General features: G+C 48.5%; 1 protein-coding gene across 1 annotated transcript in view; it reads right to left on the bottom strand.

Moving 5' to 3' along the window:
- Positions 1–3,674: 3,674 nt before the first annotated feature.
- efna4 (ephrin A4) overlaps positions 3,675–14,970 on the bottom strand; it is a gene marked incomplete at both ends in the record, with an annotated part of 27,102 nt that continues 15,806 nt past the window's right edge. Inside the window, 3 exons of the mRNA XM_080540583.1 lie at positions 3,675–3,753; positions 5,097–5,169; positions 6,915–7,213. Coding sequence (XP_080396709.1) covers positions 3,675–3,753; positions 5,097–5,169; positions 6,915–7,213 — 451 coding nt within the window. The remainder of the gene's footprint in view (positions 3,754–5,096; positions 5,170–6,914; positions 7,214–14,970) is intronic.

The raw sequence follows: 14,970 nt of genomic DNA, 5'->3' as shown, positions 1-14,970 counted from the left end.
AAGGTTTTTTCAGAAGAGCAGGGGGGGGGGGGGGGGCAGTGATGGAAGGAAATTCGAAGAAAAGTGGAAAAAAGAGCGAAAGAACCCCCAAAAAACGAGAGAGGGACTGCGATCTGAAATGACCGCAATGGATTGCTCACAGCAGGAGGAAGAGGTGGAATGAAAAAAAGAGGAGAGGTAGAAAGAGAAAGGGAGAATCAATTAGAGAGAGAGAAGTCAGACTGGAATAGCTTCTCACAGCACGAGAACAGGAGAAGGAGAGAAAGAAGGGTACAGAGAGAAGGAGAGGGCAAGAAATCAGCAGAATTAACGCTGGGAGAAGTTGTCGTCAGAAAGAGGTGAGAGGGAGGGGAGCGGAAGAGTGCAGTGCAAAAAGTATAAAAAAAGGAATAAAATACGCTGCGGTGGGGAGCTGTGTTAGCGTGACACCACTCTAGTGATGCCTATTTGGAGGGTTGTTTCTGATGCAATGCTGTTGAGTACATTTAAGGAATGGGGCTTTTTGGACGTGACACTGCTTTACCGGAGTGAAAAGACACACCAATAAAAAACACAAACCTAAGGCCACCTGAAAAGCTTGCAGATGAAAGCTTTGGACATTCTGGTCCATTACAATGTCATTCAGCACGATGAACAAATCAGGACACGCACACAAAACGAGTACCTAAAAAAACCCAACATTCCCAGATAAAAGTGGCTAATGTTGTAACTCACAGTCATTAGGACAGTCATTAGGAGCCTCCCTGCATCACATTAAAACCGTGTCCCACCTGTCTTTTGCGTCACGTGGAAACTATGTCCTACCTGGCCTGTTCTCTTTACGGCGTGGCTGTTTTGGTTAATTTGAGGTGATAAACACACATTATCTCTCGCTGGAGAGAAGGCCCTGGGACCTGTGAGTGGTGGGTGACCTTGCGGCAATGACAGAGTACCTGACGGACCCTCTCTCTCTGTCACCGCTCTGCCCTTCAAAGCCCGCGTGTGTGTGTGTGTGACAATTACCCCACACACACCCCCACTACAGGGAATCATCACCACTTGAAACTACTTTTAATCACACTGTTGGTAAAGAGTACGGGAGAGACAGAGAGAGGGAGGGGGAAGGAGAACGAGAGAGAGAGAGAGAGAGAGAGAGAGAGAGAGAGAGAGAGAGAGAGAGAGAGAGAGAGAGAGAGAGAGAGGGGATGGAGGGAGTGACTCAGTTTGAAGTTCAAATACAGCTTCCCAAGCGAAAGACAGAGACAGACTGTAGCTGAAGGACAGGAGCTGCCATCACACCGGGCCCTCGCACACACACACACACACACACACACACACACACACGCACACACACACACACACACACGGGTGTGCCCTGGCTGCTGCCATGCTGGCTGTCAGATAAAAGGGAACCTCAACAGGAAGGAACTAGAAAGTGTGCGAGGCGTTACCACAGGGAACACAACAACAGCTGCACTAAACAATCACTAATGGACAGGCATGGAGAGAGAGAGAGAAAGAGAGAGAGAAAGAAAGAGAAGAGAGAGTTCATCTAACCCTCCTTCATCTCCCCCTCTCATCCATCTCATTCTCTTCCCTCTCTCCTCTCTCATGCATCCTCATCTCAACACGTGTACAGAACACCACCCGCATGACAGAGACAGAGAGGGAGAGGGGGAATTGGAAAAAAAAGAGCGTTGGCAAACAAGTGGCTAGAGTGGAGATGGTGAGATGCACAGATGCATAGGGGAGAGGTAGAGGAGACCGAGAGGGAGGGAGAGAGGGAGGGAGGGAAGCTGGGGGAAGACACTGTAGTGGATGGAGCCTAGATTAGTTTTGCTCCGCTAGCGACAGATCATAAAAAACGATGGAGGACGGAGAGAGGAGAGGAGACAGAGGGAGGGGAAGATTAGTGCCACTTCAGGAACGACAGAGGGCTAAAGAGAGAGAAAAGAGGAAAGGAGAAGGAGAGAAGAGGGATCTTGAAAATTTAGTCAGGATTAGCTTCGGTAGGAGAACAGGAAGAGAGGAAAGAAGAGAGGAAGAAGGAGAGAGAGAGAGAGATAGATGGAGAGAGAGAATGAGACAGGAGGAAGAGAAACAGAGGTTGAAGTGTGTAATGAGAGGGAGAGAGAGTGAACGAGATAGAGAGGGTGAAAGGGGAGTGGAAGCTCTTGTTATTCTATTGGTGTGGTGTTATCTCATGAGTTTGGTGTGTGTGTGTGTGTGTGTGTGTGTGTGTGTGTGTGTGTGTGTGTGTGTGTGTGTGTGAGATATCTGCACCTATCCTCAGTGTTATGATATACTGTGTGAATGTGACATCAGCTGGTGAAAGTGGGAACAAGTCGGCAACCAATCGAAATGTTCAGACTTTTATTCGGAATTTTAAAAATAAATTTCAACGTTCTTGAAAATCAACGACACTCGCTAGTCTGAAAGCTAAGCTGAAATATTGCAATGCAATGTATTCGGTGAGTTTGATTGATTGATTGAAAACTTTATTAGAAGATTTGCAGAAGTAGGTACATGAAAGTACATATTACATACAAGGTCAACTAACAGGATAAAAACCCAAGAAAGCCACTGGCTTATTTCAATTGGGGTCCTTGATTCTCAATTCATCGTTACATGTAAGACAGACAAAAAAGCTAGTACTATCTACACGATAATACAGACAAATAACTATTACTATCTACAAGATAAACACACATCCATCATGGGAAGAACAATACAACAAAACATAAGGTATGTACAGCGGGTAGGACAGGTGGGGACATACACCACAGGTGGGGGCGGGGGACAAAACACAAAGTATGTACAGTGGGTAGTTCGGGTCTTTTAATCTGATTTTTGATTTAGAGGGTCCAGTTACGGATTGCAGCCTCCTGTAAATGTTTTTTGAGAGTGGTTTTGAAGGTGGGCAGTGTTTTGCACTCCTTTAAGATTATAGGAAGGGCGTTCCACATTTTTACTGCATAGTTTGCAAACGAGTTTAACCCCTTGTTTGTGGTGCAACGCGGTTGAACGTGGTTCGTGGAGCTTCCTCTGGTGTTGTATGTGTGGACGTTGTTCACTTTTTGGAAGTATGTTGACAGGTACTTGGGTGTCTTTGTGGTGTAGCGTATCTTGAAGACCAGGCCCAGTGCAAGCTGCTGCACTCTGTCAACTACTCGTAGCCAATCAAGGCTCAAAAAATGAGCAGTAATCCCCACTACTCTACACTAACTAAGTAGTAGTGGGGATTACTCATACAATCCATTGCAATTTATCCAATTTATTTACATTTTTCTGAATTAAAAGTCCAAACGTTTGGTCGGTTGCTGACTTCTTCCCGCCTCCACCAACTGCCGTCACATACAATTCGAGATATACACACAAGCAACGGAAGGAAAAAAAACTCAAAAAGGTCAAGACTACATTTACTTTCCCCCACAGACCTATCTGGGCAATTTCTAATTAACAACTATGGGATAATTAGCACCTAACCAAAGCCATCAGGAGTTCAGTGCAAGTTATCATGACAGATTAAATTATTCCCCAGCTCTCATCAGCACAGTGTTGGCATTTAGAATGTCATTTTAAGACCAATTGGGTTTCACACATCAACTAAAGTCATTTAATCACGCCTAGGAATGTGATGCTTTTCATATTATTAAATATATATTTAAATAATTCACGTTCACTTTGAAAACATCTCAGTCGTTGTGTTCGTGCACAGAGAGTTTGGGTCGGGCCGGGATATTTCTGTAGCCCTCCTGCTGGGACCACTGGGATCTGATGGGAATTGGGACAGACGTCTCTCGCACACATAAGCACGCACGCACGCACACACGCACGCACACCCGCACACACCCGCACACACACACACACACACCCGCACGCACGCACGCACACACACACACGCACGCACACCCGCACACCCACACACCCGCACACTCGCACACCCGCACACACGCACACGCAAACACACACACACACGCACACACGCGCACGCGCACACACACTACTCACTGAAACAATGCACAAACACACTATGTATTGAAAAACACTAGACACACACATGCAGGCACACACACACTACACACACGCATTCTGCAACTGTACAGGGATTCCCACAGTGACTGGGCAACATTCTTGACCAGAATGGGCAGATCACTGGACCGGAAGACTAACATTGCTCCAGGCGGCCTCTGGGTTAGATCAACTATGGGAATTCACACTGTCGAGAGAGACCGACCGAGAGAGATGGAGAGAGGGGGGGGGTGAGAAAGAGAGAGTGAGATAGAGAGAGAGAGAGAGGCTCTAGAAGGCGCTGAAGCTTAATGAAATAGTGAGTGTGTATCCCTGTCCAAAGATCGGGGTTTAAATCTGTGTGCACATTAATCAGGGGGGGTTACCATGAACAACCGTAGAACTTGTGTTGTTCCCCTAAGTCACCAGCATTGGGACAGAGAGATGAGTGGATGACCAAAAATGGAGGGGTGGAGAGAACAGCAGAGACAAACAATAGAAAAATAGCAGCCACCAGAACAAGGTCACTGAGAGAGAGAGGATAGAGAGAGAGAGAGGTGAGAGAAGGAAAGGAGAGGGGGAGGAGAGGAGAGGAGAGAAAATGAAGGACTCCTAGAATACTACAGGTGTGATAAAATGGTGTGGCCGGGGGGAGAGGGGAGGAGAGAGGAAGGAGGAGGACGAGGAGAGGAGAATTCTGGGAATGAGTGAGAGACAAGTTGTACGATGAAACGAAACAGGACATGAAAAAGGGATGCCCTTCATCACAGACAGAAGAGCAGAAGCGGGGGAGCTGAGGAATGAAAGAGAGGGGGGGGGGTGTATTGAAAGGAGCAGGGTGAGACGAGGATAGGAATAACACTGGATTCTTGGGAAAAAAGAGATGAAAAAAAGATGGAAGGGAAGAGAGAGAGAGCGAGAGAGAGAGAGAGAGAGAGGGGGGGGGGGGGGGGGGGGAGAGAGGGAGGTAAGAGGGGGTCTAAACACCCGGCTTCTAGTGAACAGTTGATACGGAGGAGCGAAGAAGCAGAGTGAAAGGAGGTGGGTTTGATGGTGTGAAGGAGCAAGGATGAAAAGAAGGAGGGATGAAACGGAGGAGTGGGTACTCACTGGGCTCACAGCACACTGTAACTCGCAGCTTCATACAGGGCAGAGGGGGTCCTTCATCTGTAGGCAGAGCTGCAGAGAGAGAGAGGGGGGGGTCTTTACACTGGCTCTGAGATAAACAGTGCTCACCCGATGTCAACCTATAGATTGTATTCATATACTGACTCTGCTGAAATAAACAAACAAATAGCACAGAGAGAGAGAGAGAGAGAGAGAGGGAGAGAGAGCGATTGAGTGAGCGATGAAGATACAAGAGTGAGGCTTAATTAGTCCAGAGACTGGTTCTCTGACCTAAGACCTGTTTAGTTGCAGCAGCATCTGAAGCAGCAGGATAGGTATAAACAACGGGAAACAAGCTACAATTGGAAGACTGTATCATACAGCATCACTGTACCTCACATACACAAACCTTCTATCTGGTCCTAGGGGCTAGGGGGCTAGGGGGCTAGGGGCTGCTTTGGGACCAGGCAGACACTAAGAGTTGTGAGTCTAGTTAGCGATGAGAGCCACTTAGAGCCTGCCGACTGAGACCGCTAATACTATTAGTGGCTTTAATACGATTGTACTACTGTCCCCAGTCTAATGCCATTATACTGTCCCATGGCTCTGAGCCCTTTCACCATGCCAGGCCCGGAGCCAAAGGTTTGGACCAACTTTACGCGTTATCCTTGATGTGGACAATACACACACACAATCGCCCTGAGCCAGTGGGAGAAAGACATTGTTTTGTTCCCCTGCCCTGCACAGCCACAATGGCCTAATGTGTGTGTGTGTGTGTGTGCGTGCGTGCGTGTGTGTGTGTGTGTGCGTGTTTGATAGCGCTCTCACTCTCTCATGCTCTTGACAATGCGCCATTGTCCCACCAACCGCAACAGTAATTTATGTAAAGATTCTTTGTCTCCTCTCTGTCTCATCCATTCTTTTTCTCTCCCCTTTCCCTCACTTTTGTTGGCTTCCCCTTTTTTTCTCCTCCTGTGGATTCCACTCATCGCCCGCCCCCCCCCCCTTTCTCTTTCTCTCTCGCCCCCTCCCTTCCTGTACTGCCAGAGTCTGTCCATCTCTACTCCTCTCCTCTCTCTGTCAGTCATCCACGCTTCTCTACCTCTGTCTGCTTTCTGCCTGGCTTTTCTCTCTCTGCCATTCTGTATTGATCTCCATTTTTTCTCCTCCTCTTCAATGTGCCTCTGTCTGTTTCTTTGTTGTTGCCTCTCTGCCTCTCTCCCTCCCTCCCTCCCTCCCTCTCCCTCTCTCTCTCTCCCTCTCTCTCTCTCTCTCTCTCTCTCTCTCCCTCCCTCTCCCTCTCCCTCTCTCTCTCTCTCTCTCTCTCTCTCTCTCTCCCCCATTTGTGTTCTCTCCCTCTCTCTCTCTCTCTCCCTCTCTCTCCCTCTCTCTCCCTCTCTCTCCCTCTCTCTCTCTCTCTCTCTCTCTCTCTCTCTCTCTCTCTCTCTCCCTCTCCATTTGTGTTCTCTCCCTCTCGCCTACTTTGTTTGGACGGTTGCCAGAAGTTGTAAAAAACAGGAAGAGCGGTCCAACACTCCCGCGTGGTTGGACATAAATGAGAGAGGAAGCAGTGGGAGAAGAGGAAACCAAAGTGGAAATGGCACTGCTGTCTCCAAACATCCTACAGGTTTGAACCTCATTCATTTATAGAACAGAGAAATGCATTGGCCCACTCTCACTAAAAGCCCTCGTTACAAACAAACACTGTTATGCATACATGCTCATTCAAACACACTTGATGACCTTTAGCACACACGCACGCACGCACGCACGCACGCACGCACGCACGCACGCCACTTAATCCCCCCAAAACTCACAGCTGTAGTAGTAGTGGTGTCCAGGCAGGAACTCGAAGCCCAGAGAGAAGGGGGTGAAGCGCTGGATCTTCTCCGAGAAGCGGACGGGTCCGAAGGGGGCGTGAGGTGTGTTACACTCCCACCTCTTTATGGCTCCCCGCGTGTCCACACAACCCCGGAACGCCCCCTCCCTGATTAGGTAGAGAGCCAGGGTCTCAGGCTCGCCGGGGGGGGACAGGTGAGGGGAGGGGTAGTGAGGACAGTAGATATCCAGGTAGTCGTTCAGATTCACCTGGATGGACAGATCGCCTGCCATCAATCTGAGAGAGAAAGAGAGAGACAGAGAGAGAGAGAGAGACAAGAGGAAAAGGAAAAAAACTGAGATAAATATCCTCCATATCGACAAAACAGACACCTGTATAATACTGTTGGCCTGAGAGAGAGGGAGGGAGGGAGGGAAAGGGAGACAGAGAAGAGATGGATGCTAGGTATTCCATTTAACTGCAGGGCGAGAGAGAAAGAAAACGGGGCGAGAGGAAAAGATGGATAGATCATCAATGACCTAATGACTGTCATGTAACATGTGTCATAATAAGGGAACATAATGTAGCCTGTTACTTGTTCTGGCATGTGATACTTTGTAATGACACAGTAGTGTTTCTAAGAAAAGAACAGCAGAGAGAGAGAAAGAGAGGAAGGGAGAAACATTCTTCAAGTCCAACAATTTGTATATGCTAATTAAAGAGAGAGAGTTGGAGGAGCACTATGTGGACGGACACGCACGCGCGCACGCACGCACACACACATACACACGCGCACACACACATACACACACATACACACGTGCACGCGCGCGCACACACACACACACACACACACACTCGTACCAGGTTCTCAAGTCAAGCCTGGCTGGTTTTAGCCATAACAACATGGGGCCAGACATTAGCAGCGGTGCTGAAGGGCCATGGTGAATTGCAGAACAGCATAACACTCCTCTACTGTGTGTGGGGAGACACAGGTGGCCCATATATCTATGAGTCTGCATTATATTATGTACATTCATCGTTCTCCTAGGCCCAACTAGCAGAGCAACAACACACACACACACACACACACACACACACACACACAGAGCAATGAGACACACAGGGAGAGAGAGAAACAAAGAGAGGGGAGGAGGGAAGGAGAGAGAGAGTTAAGAGATGTGGAGATGTGTGATATCCATGGAGAAGTGATATCCAGAGTGGGAGAGGGGGGGTGAACTATAAGCTGAGAAAGAGACAAGGGATAAGTGAGGAGATAGAGAGAGAAAGAGATGAAGAGAGAGAGAGAGAGAGAGAGAAAGAGATGAAGAGAGAGAGAGAAAGGGACATGAGGAGAGATGGAGACGAACAGATAGAGGAGGAACGAGAACGCAAAAGAGAGGAAAAGCAGAGGAAGAAATAAAAAGGAAAGTAAAATCGTCAAAAGCAATACACAGGAGAGGATAAAATAAAAATACAAAGTAAGTAGAGGGGAAGTAAGCGCTGTTTTAATTAGCGACTCTAGAGAGTCTGACTGTAGACATTTGAATCAAGAGAGAGAGAGAGAGAGAGAGAGAGAGAAGGAGGAAAAGAGGAGGAGAGGAGATGGACTTTAATTGGTCTCCCCTCCACACGGAGCACAGGAGAGAGGGATGGGGGGATGGGGGGGGGCAAAGAGAAAGATGAATAAAAGGCAGGATGTGTGGCTCGGGCGGCAAGTTCAGGTCCGTCAGTGGGAGTCTTTATAGAGGAGCGACAGAGCGAGGGAGGGAGAGAGGACAAGTGCAGGGAGGCAGTGAAGGGGAAAGAGGAGTGGAAACAGAATAGAGAGGGGGGGGGGACTAGAAGGGGGGGAGACTGGTCTCAAGTTAAGTGGGTGGACAGAGAACAGAGGGAGAAAAAAACAGAGGGAGAGAAATAATGACTGGAACATCAGACGTAGAGGGGAGGAAATGAAATGAACAAAAAGACGTGGAGAGAGAGAGAGAGACTAAGATGTGTTCGTGCAGGAGTGTATCAGAGATGGAGAGAAGCAGGGAGAGAGAGAGGGAGAGAGAGAGATAGCATGTGTGTTTCATGACGCCATGAAGAATGAAAGACAAAAAACAAAAAACCCACTTGTAAGACTATGAACTTAGGGAAGTCAACAGATGAACGAGCCCAGAGTCAGGTGAATGTGGTCACCTCAGGTGGACACGTCTCAACTTGAGACAGCGGTGTCTGAGCGCTGACGGAAAAGCACTGCCATTGAAGAGTCCTGACCAGGGGTGCAAACTGGTGATGGCCCAAAAAGGTGACACATAATTGTTTTGCCTGAAAACGATTAGTGCTAGTACTAATTGCGCTAAATAGATATCGCTAGCACTAACGGTGGACTAACAATGATGCATGTGTAAGTAGCGGCAGCCCTGACCTCAACACCTGCAGAATTACTTTGAAAACAGTTTACTGTGACTGTGTTCTCTATGCTGTCTGAAACTGTACCTAGCTGCCTGAAGCTAAAGGTTATTTCAACAGCAGCAGAGTTTAGCAGACAGGAAGATTAGTTAGCTTGCGCATCATGTGACTTGGATGAGACTTAGACCCCCCCCCCCCCCAAAAAAATATTATTTTTGCAGATCTACACAATTCACGTGAATGACATATTTTTAGATAAAAACGGCTAATTTAGCAGAAAGGTGACATGTTTGCACCCCTGGTCCTGACTGAGGCTCTAGCACAGAGACGGCCTTCACTAAGCTTCCTGGTCAACACCCGTGGGTACTGATGACAACAGGCAACAGGATGGGACACCATCGACCTGGAACCCTCAAACAGGACACACACACACACACACACACACACACACACACACACACACACACATGCATGGTGATATTGCCTCTGGCCTGTGTTGGACTTGTGACAGACTAACAGGGACACTCGTTTATCCACGTGCACGTACGCACAAACAGGCACAAATACACACGTGCACACAGTCACATGCACGAACGTACACGCGTACACACACACACACACAGCGGTATGTTTGCTTTGGTCGACTCCTACCCGTGGCTTATGTTTGAGGTGATGACAGCAATGTGTTTATTGGGAAGCCACCTGTAGTGTGGCTGCATTTGTGTGTGTCAGTAATGACAATCACCTGTAGCGCGTGTGTGTGTGAGTGTGTGTGGGTGTGTGTATGGTGGTGTGTGTGTGTGTGTGTGTCAGTAATGACAGTCACCTGCAGTGTGTGTGTGTGTGTGTGTGTGTGTGTGTGGGGGGGGGGGTGTATGTGTGTGGGTGTATGTGTGTGTGGGTGTGTGTATGGTGGTGTGTGTGTGTGTGTGTGTCAGTAATGACAGTCACCTGCAGTGTGTGTGTGTGTGTGTGTGTGTGTGTGTGGGTGGGGGGGGGGGGGTGTATGTGTGTGGGTGTATGTGTGTGTAATGCAATCACCTGTTGTGTGTGTGTGTGTGTGTGTATGTGTGTAAGTAATGACAAGTATGTCAACATGGTATACCACCTGTGATGTGTGTCAGACATCACGATTTCTCTCCAGCTTCTCTCAGTCAAACCCCTCTCTTCTCCTCCCCCCCCCCTCTCTCCCTTTCTGCATGTTCTACACTTATCTTCTCTCATTGCTTCAGAGAACTGCTGTCACTTTCCTCAGCTCTCCTCATCCTCTCTGCACTTCTTAGACTCTCTCTCTTTCACGCTCTCCTCTCCTCCATCCCTCTTTGCCCCTTTCCATCCCTCCCTTCATTCCCCTCCCTCCTCTCTTCCACCCTCAGCACAAACCATACCTACCATGGCAATTACAGAGAGGGTGTGTGCCACGGATGTCAAGCTGTCATCTCTCTCTCTCTCTCTCCCCCTCCCTCCATCTCTTCCCCCTCTCTCTCTCTCTCGCGCTCTCCCCCTCCCTCCCTCACTCCCTCCCTCCATCTATCTCTCTCTCTCTCTCTCCCTCCCTCCCTCCATCTCTTCCCCCCCCTCTCTCTCCCCCTCTCTCTCTCCCTCCATCTCTTCTCCCCCCTCTCTCTCTCCCTCTCTCTCCCCCTCCCTCCCTCCATCTCTCCCCTCCCCCCTCTCTCTCTCTCTCTCTCTCCCCCTCCCTCCCTCCCTCCATCTCTTTCCCCCCTCTCTCTCTCTTTCCCCCCCTCCCTCCCTCCCTCCCTCCATCTCTTTCCCCCCCCTCTCTCTCTCTCTCTGTCTCTCTCTCTCTCACTCTCTCTCTCTCAGAGCCACAAAGGTACACCCTAATTATACCCGGTGTCCTCCTCTATCTGCCAAGTACCACGCAGAAGGGTGTGTGACAGCACAGGGCGCATTCTGGAACAGTGTCAGGGTGCGAGATGACACAGCAGCCAATCAGTGAGAGAACAAAGTTGAACAGGAAGAGGAATCAGTTTGGTCCGACACCAGAGCTGGGTAAGTAGGGGGCATACACAGTCAAAATGACTAAATAGGAGCTGCACAGTAGTGACGGGCATTGAGAGCTCAATCTCTCTCTCACACACACACACACACACATACATACACACATACACACATACACACATTCACACATTCACACATTCTCACACACACACACACACACACACACACACACATTTATGTACATGTTCAGGGCACACACACCACTCCCACTCCAGAGGTTGCCAGAGATGCCACCTTCTGCCACCACCTTGTGTAAGTGCTACGGGGCATCAAAAACAACTTCATTCATTCATCCTGTCAGCTAATGATAACCCCCCTGCTGTGTGCTTCAAACGAAGAAAAAAAATATTGCCATATTAAATATCCATTTTAGAATGACTGAAAATCATACCCGAATCCAAAATTGAACAAAGTGGATGCTCCTAATAGGTGAGATGCGTGTGTGTATGTGTGTTTATGTATGTACAGTATATCTGAGTGCAAGCGTGTGTGTATATATGAGTACGAGGTGTGTGTGTGTGTGTGTGTGTGTGTGTGTGTGTGTGTGTGTGTGTGTGTGTGTGTGTGCGTGAGCGTGAGCGTGTGCAGTTTTAATGACCTGCAAGGGGTTGACTCTGGCATGGACCTTTGATCCTTAATATGAGAGAATAATTAAAGGACCAACAATCTCACTACAGAGCTGCAGGAATATAGAACAGATCCACTACTACGCATACCAACTGTTGTACTTACTATGCATACCAACCACTGTATATACTACGCATACCAACCACTGTACAGACTACGCATACCAACTGTTGTACTTACTATGCATACCAACCACTCTATACTATGCATACCAACCACTGTATATACCCGTACTACGCATACCAACCACTGTACAGACTACGCATACCAACCACTGTACAGACTACGCATACCAAGTGCTTAAAGGCAGTACTAGTTGTATGCATACTACAGATTTTTCGGGTGCCCTTTCAAGCTGTGAATCACCTGTTCTACCACCTCCCAAAAGTGTTCTATTGCATTCAGATCCGGCGACTGGGAAGGCCACTGAAGAACACTGTCATGTTCATGAAACCAGTTTGAGACGACTTTTGACTTTGTGACACGGTGCATTATCCAGCTGGAAGTAGCCAAGAAAAGAAGAAAAATATTCCCTACATCATTACACCACCTGACTGTATGAGAAGGTGTTCCTAATTAAGAGGCTAGGTGAGGTGTAGTCCTACGCATATCAAATATTCCATTACAAATACCATTCATATTAGGACAGTTATGCACACTATAAAGAAAAGGAGAGTTCTACCTCTAGAGCTTTAGTAGAAACCCAATTAGGGTTTCTGGTTTCAGTAGGGGTTTGTGTTGTTATTGTTGTTGCTGTTGTGGTGGTGGCTGTAGGGGGGTTGCAAGGCTTAGAAGAGCCCGACCTCTACCATGGCTAGCCACAGCGTGCTACAGCAACGCTACCTTGGCTGGGCACAGCATGCCGTAGTCACTCTACCTTGGTCAGGCATAGCATGTAGCAACACCCCACAACGGAGCACTCTCTAGCATGGATGTTACAACACTTCCAGGGAGTTCCGCAACTCTTGTGTTGACAACCTTTAAGAGTTCTGTGGAATTTAAAAAGCAGTAGCATTAGCATAACGTGTGGTGTAAGCCACAGTGATCTTCGGAATCCGCTCGCAGTGAGCAACACGTGACGGGAATAGTGTGGCACTGTGAAGCAACACAAACAGGCCGCAACACGCCAAAAGCAACGATGAAGAGTTCTGGAGATGTTGTGACTGTCTAACATCAGATACAACCACTGATCCATGCCCCCGTATGGTTAATGTTAAGGTAAAAGGTTACGGTAAAGATTAGAGGGTAAAGTCAACCTGATCCAAGGTCTCTCACAGGGTCAACTTCTACCTCCAGCAGCATAAAATAACCCCAAACTCTCCAGCAAGCCATAACCTAGAGGAGGGAAAGTGAACGAAAAGGAAAGAAAGAACTGAATAATAGAGAAGGTGGCTAGAGAGACCCTGCAGAGTGAGGGGGGCAGCAGGGGAGAGGAGGAGAGAACAAAAGTGAGAGAACATTCCTTCCCTAAAGGTCTCCATTGCTTCAGCGACCTCTCCCTCCACAGGCCATCCCTCCATCACAGAGCCAAAGAGAGAGCCAGACGGCCTCACTGCCCACACCCAATGGAGAGAGAGAGAGAGAGAACCCAATGGAGAGAGAACCCAATGGAGAGAGAGAGAGAACCTAATGGAGAGAGAGAGAGAACCCAATGGAGAGAGAGAGAGAGAACTCAATGGAGAGAGAGAGAGAACCCAATGGAGAGAGAGAGAGAACCTAATGGAGAGAGAGAGAGAGAACCTAATGGAGAGAGAGAGAGAACTCAATGGAGAGAGAGAGAGAGAACCCAATGGAGAGAGAGAGAAAAAGAACCCAATGGAGAGAGAGAGAGAGACCCCAATGGAGAGAGAGAGAGAGAACCCAATGGAGAGAGAGAGAGAGAACCCAATGGAGAGAGAGAGAGAACCCAATGGAGAGAGAGAGAGAGAGAGAACTCAATGTCAAATTCCATCCCAGTCCCAGTCCTACTGGAGATCACACCAGTGTTTCCCCCGCCATTCATCTCAAATGATTTCATAACAGCTATTAATCATCAGGCATCGACATTCACTTGGTGTCTGCCTCTCTTTCTTAATCTTCTGCTAATTCCCCCCCCCCCATCTCTCTACATCACCCCTGGTACAGTCAGTGATGGACACACACAGAGGCGTCTATGGTGTAAGCAGCTCAGACGGACGGAGTTGGGACTAAAACTGGCGCTTACTCCTATCTGTGCACAAACACAGGCTTACCCCCCCCACCTCTGACCATCTGGGCCCCCCCACCACCCTCCACCCCCGGCCGTCCTGGCCTGTACAATCCACCCCTGTGACCCCCTCTTTCATGGTGTCCTGAGGAGTCCTCCTAGTCCCCCACACACACAATCCCTCAGTCCAATCCCTTGTAGTAGCTACGACTGAGGAACAGGGAACATTGAGGGGAAACACAGGGTAATCTCATTGTGTGTGTGTGTGTGTGTGTGTGTGTGTGTGTGTGTGTGTGTGCGCTGTACTTCCTTCCTACATTTCCTTTAAGGATAACAGGAAGTGCACCCCTGTGTCTTGACCCTGCTCTCTCACACTCTTTTTTTAATTTATTTTTTAACCCCTTCAATTTCCTTTCCTTTGCCTGTCCTGTTGGCTTTCCTCTGTGTGTTTCCTCAGAATGCTTTATTCAGCTTTATTTGACAGTCAGTATGAATTCTGTGCGCTTATGTGTGTGTGTGTGTGTGTGTGTGTGTGTGTGTGTGTGTGTGTGTGCAGTTTTCCAGAAGCGATTGGTCGCACCTCTCGCCCTCTGCAGGATCCGTTAAATGACCTAAAGGCTCAGACCCTCTGGACGGTTCCACGCCTCTTTGCCTGTGTGCATCAGCGGGCAGTTGGACTCACACACACACGCACACGCACACGCCAGCAGTTTCAGGCAGGGAGAGGCGCCGTCAGTGGCACAGACAGCACTGCCACTATTTTCTGCCTGTTATGGCTTGAGTGCTGTGTGTGTGTGTGTGTGTGTGTGTGTGTGTGTGT

The sequence above is a fragment of the Nansenia antarctica genome (genome assembly GCF_963989245.1).
Source record: "Nansenia antarctica genome assembly, chromosome: 10".
In the NCBI taxonomy this organism is placed as follows: domain Eukaryota; kingdom Metazoa; phylum Chordata; class Actinopteri; order Argentiniformes; family Microstomatidae; genus Nansenia; species Nansenia antarctica.
Note: the sequence above shows the minus strand (reverse complement) of the source record. Positions and strands in the feature narration are given on the sequence as shown.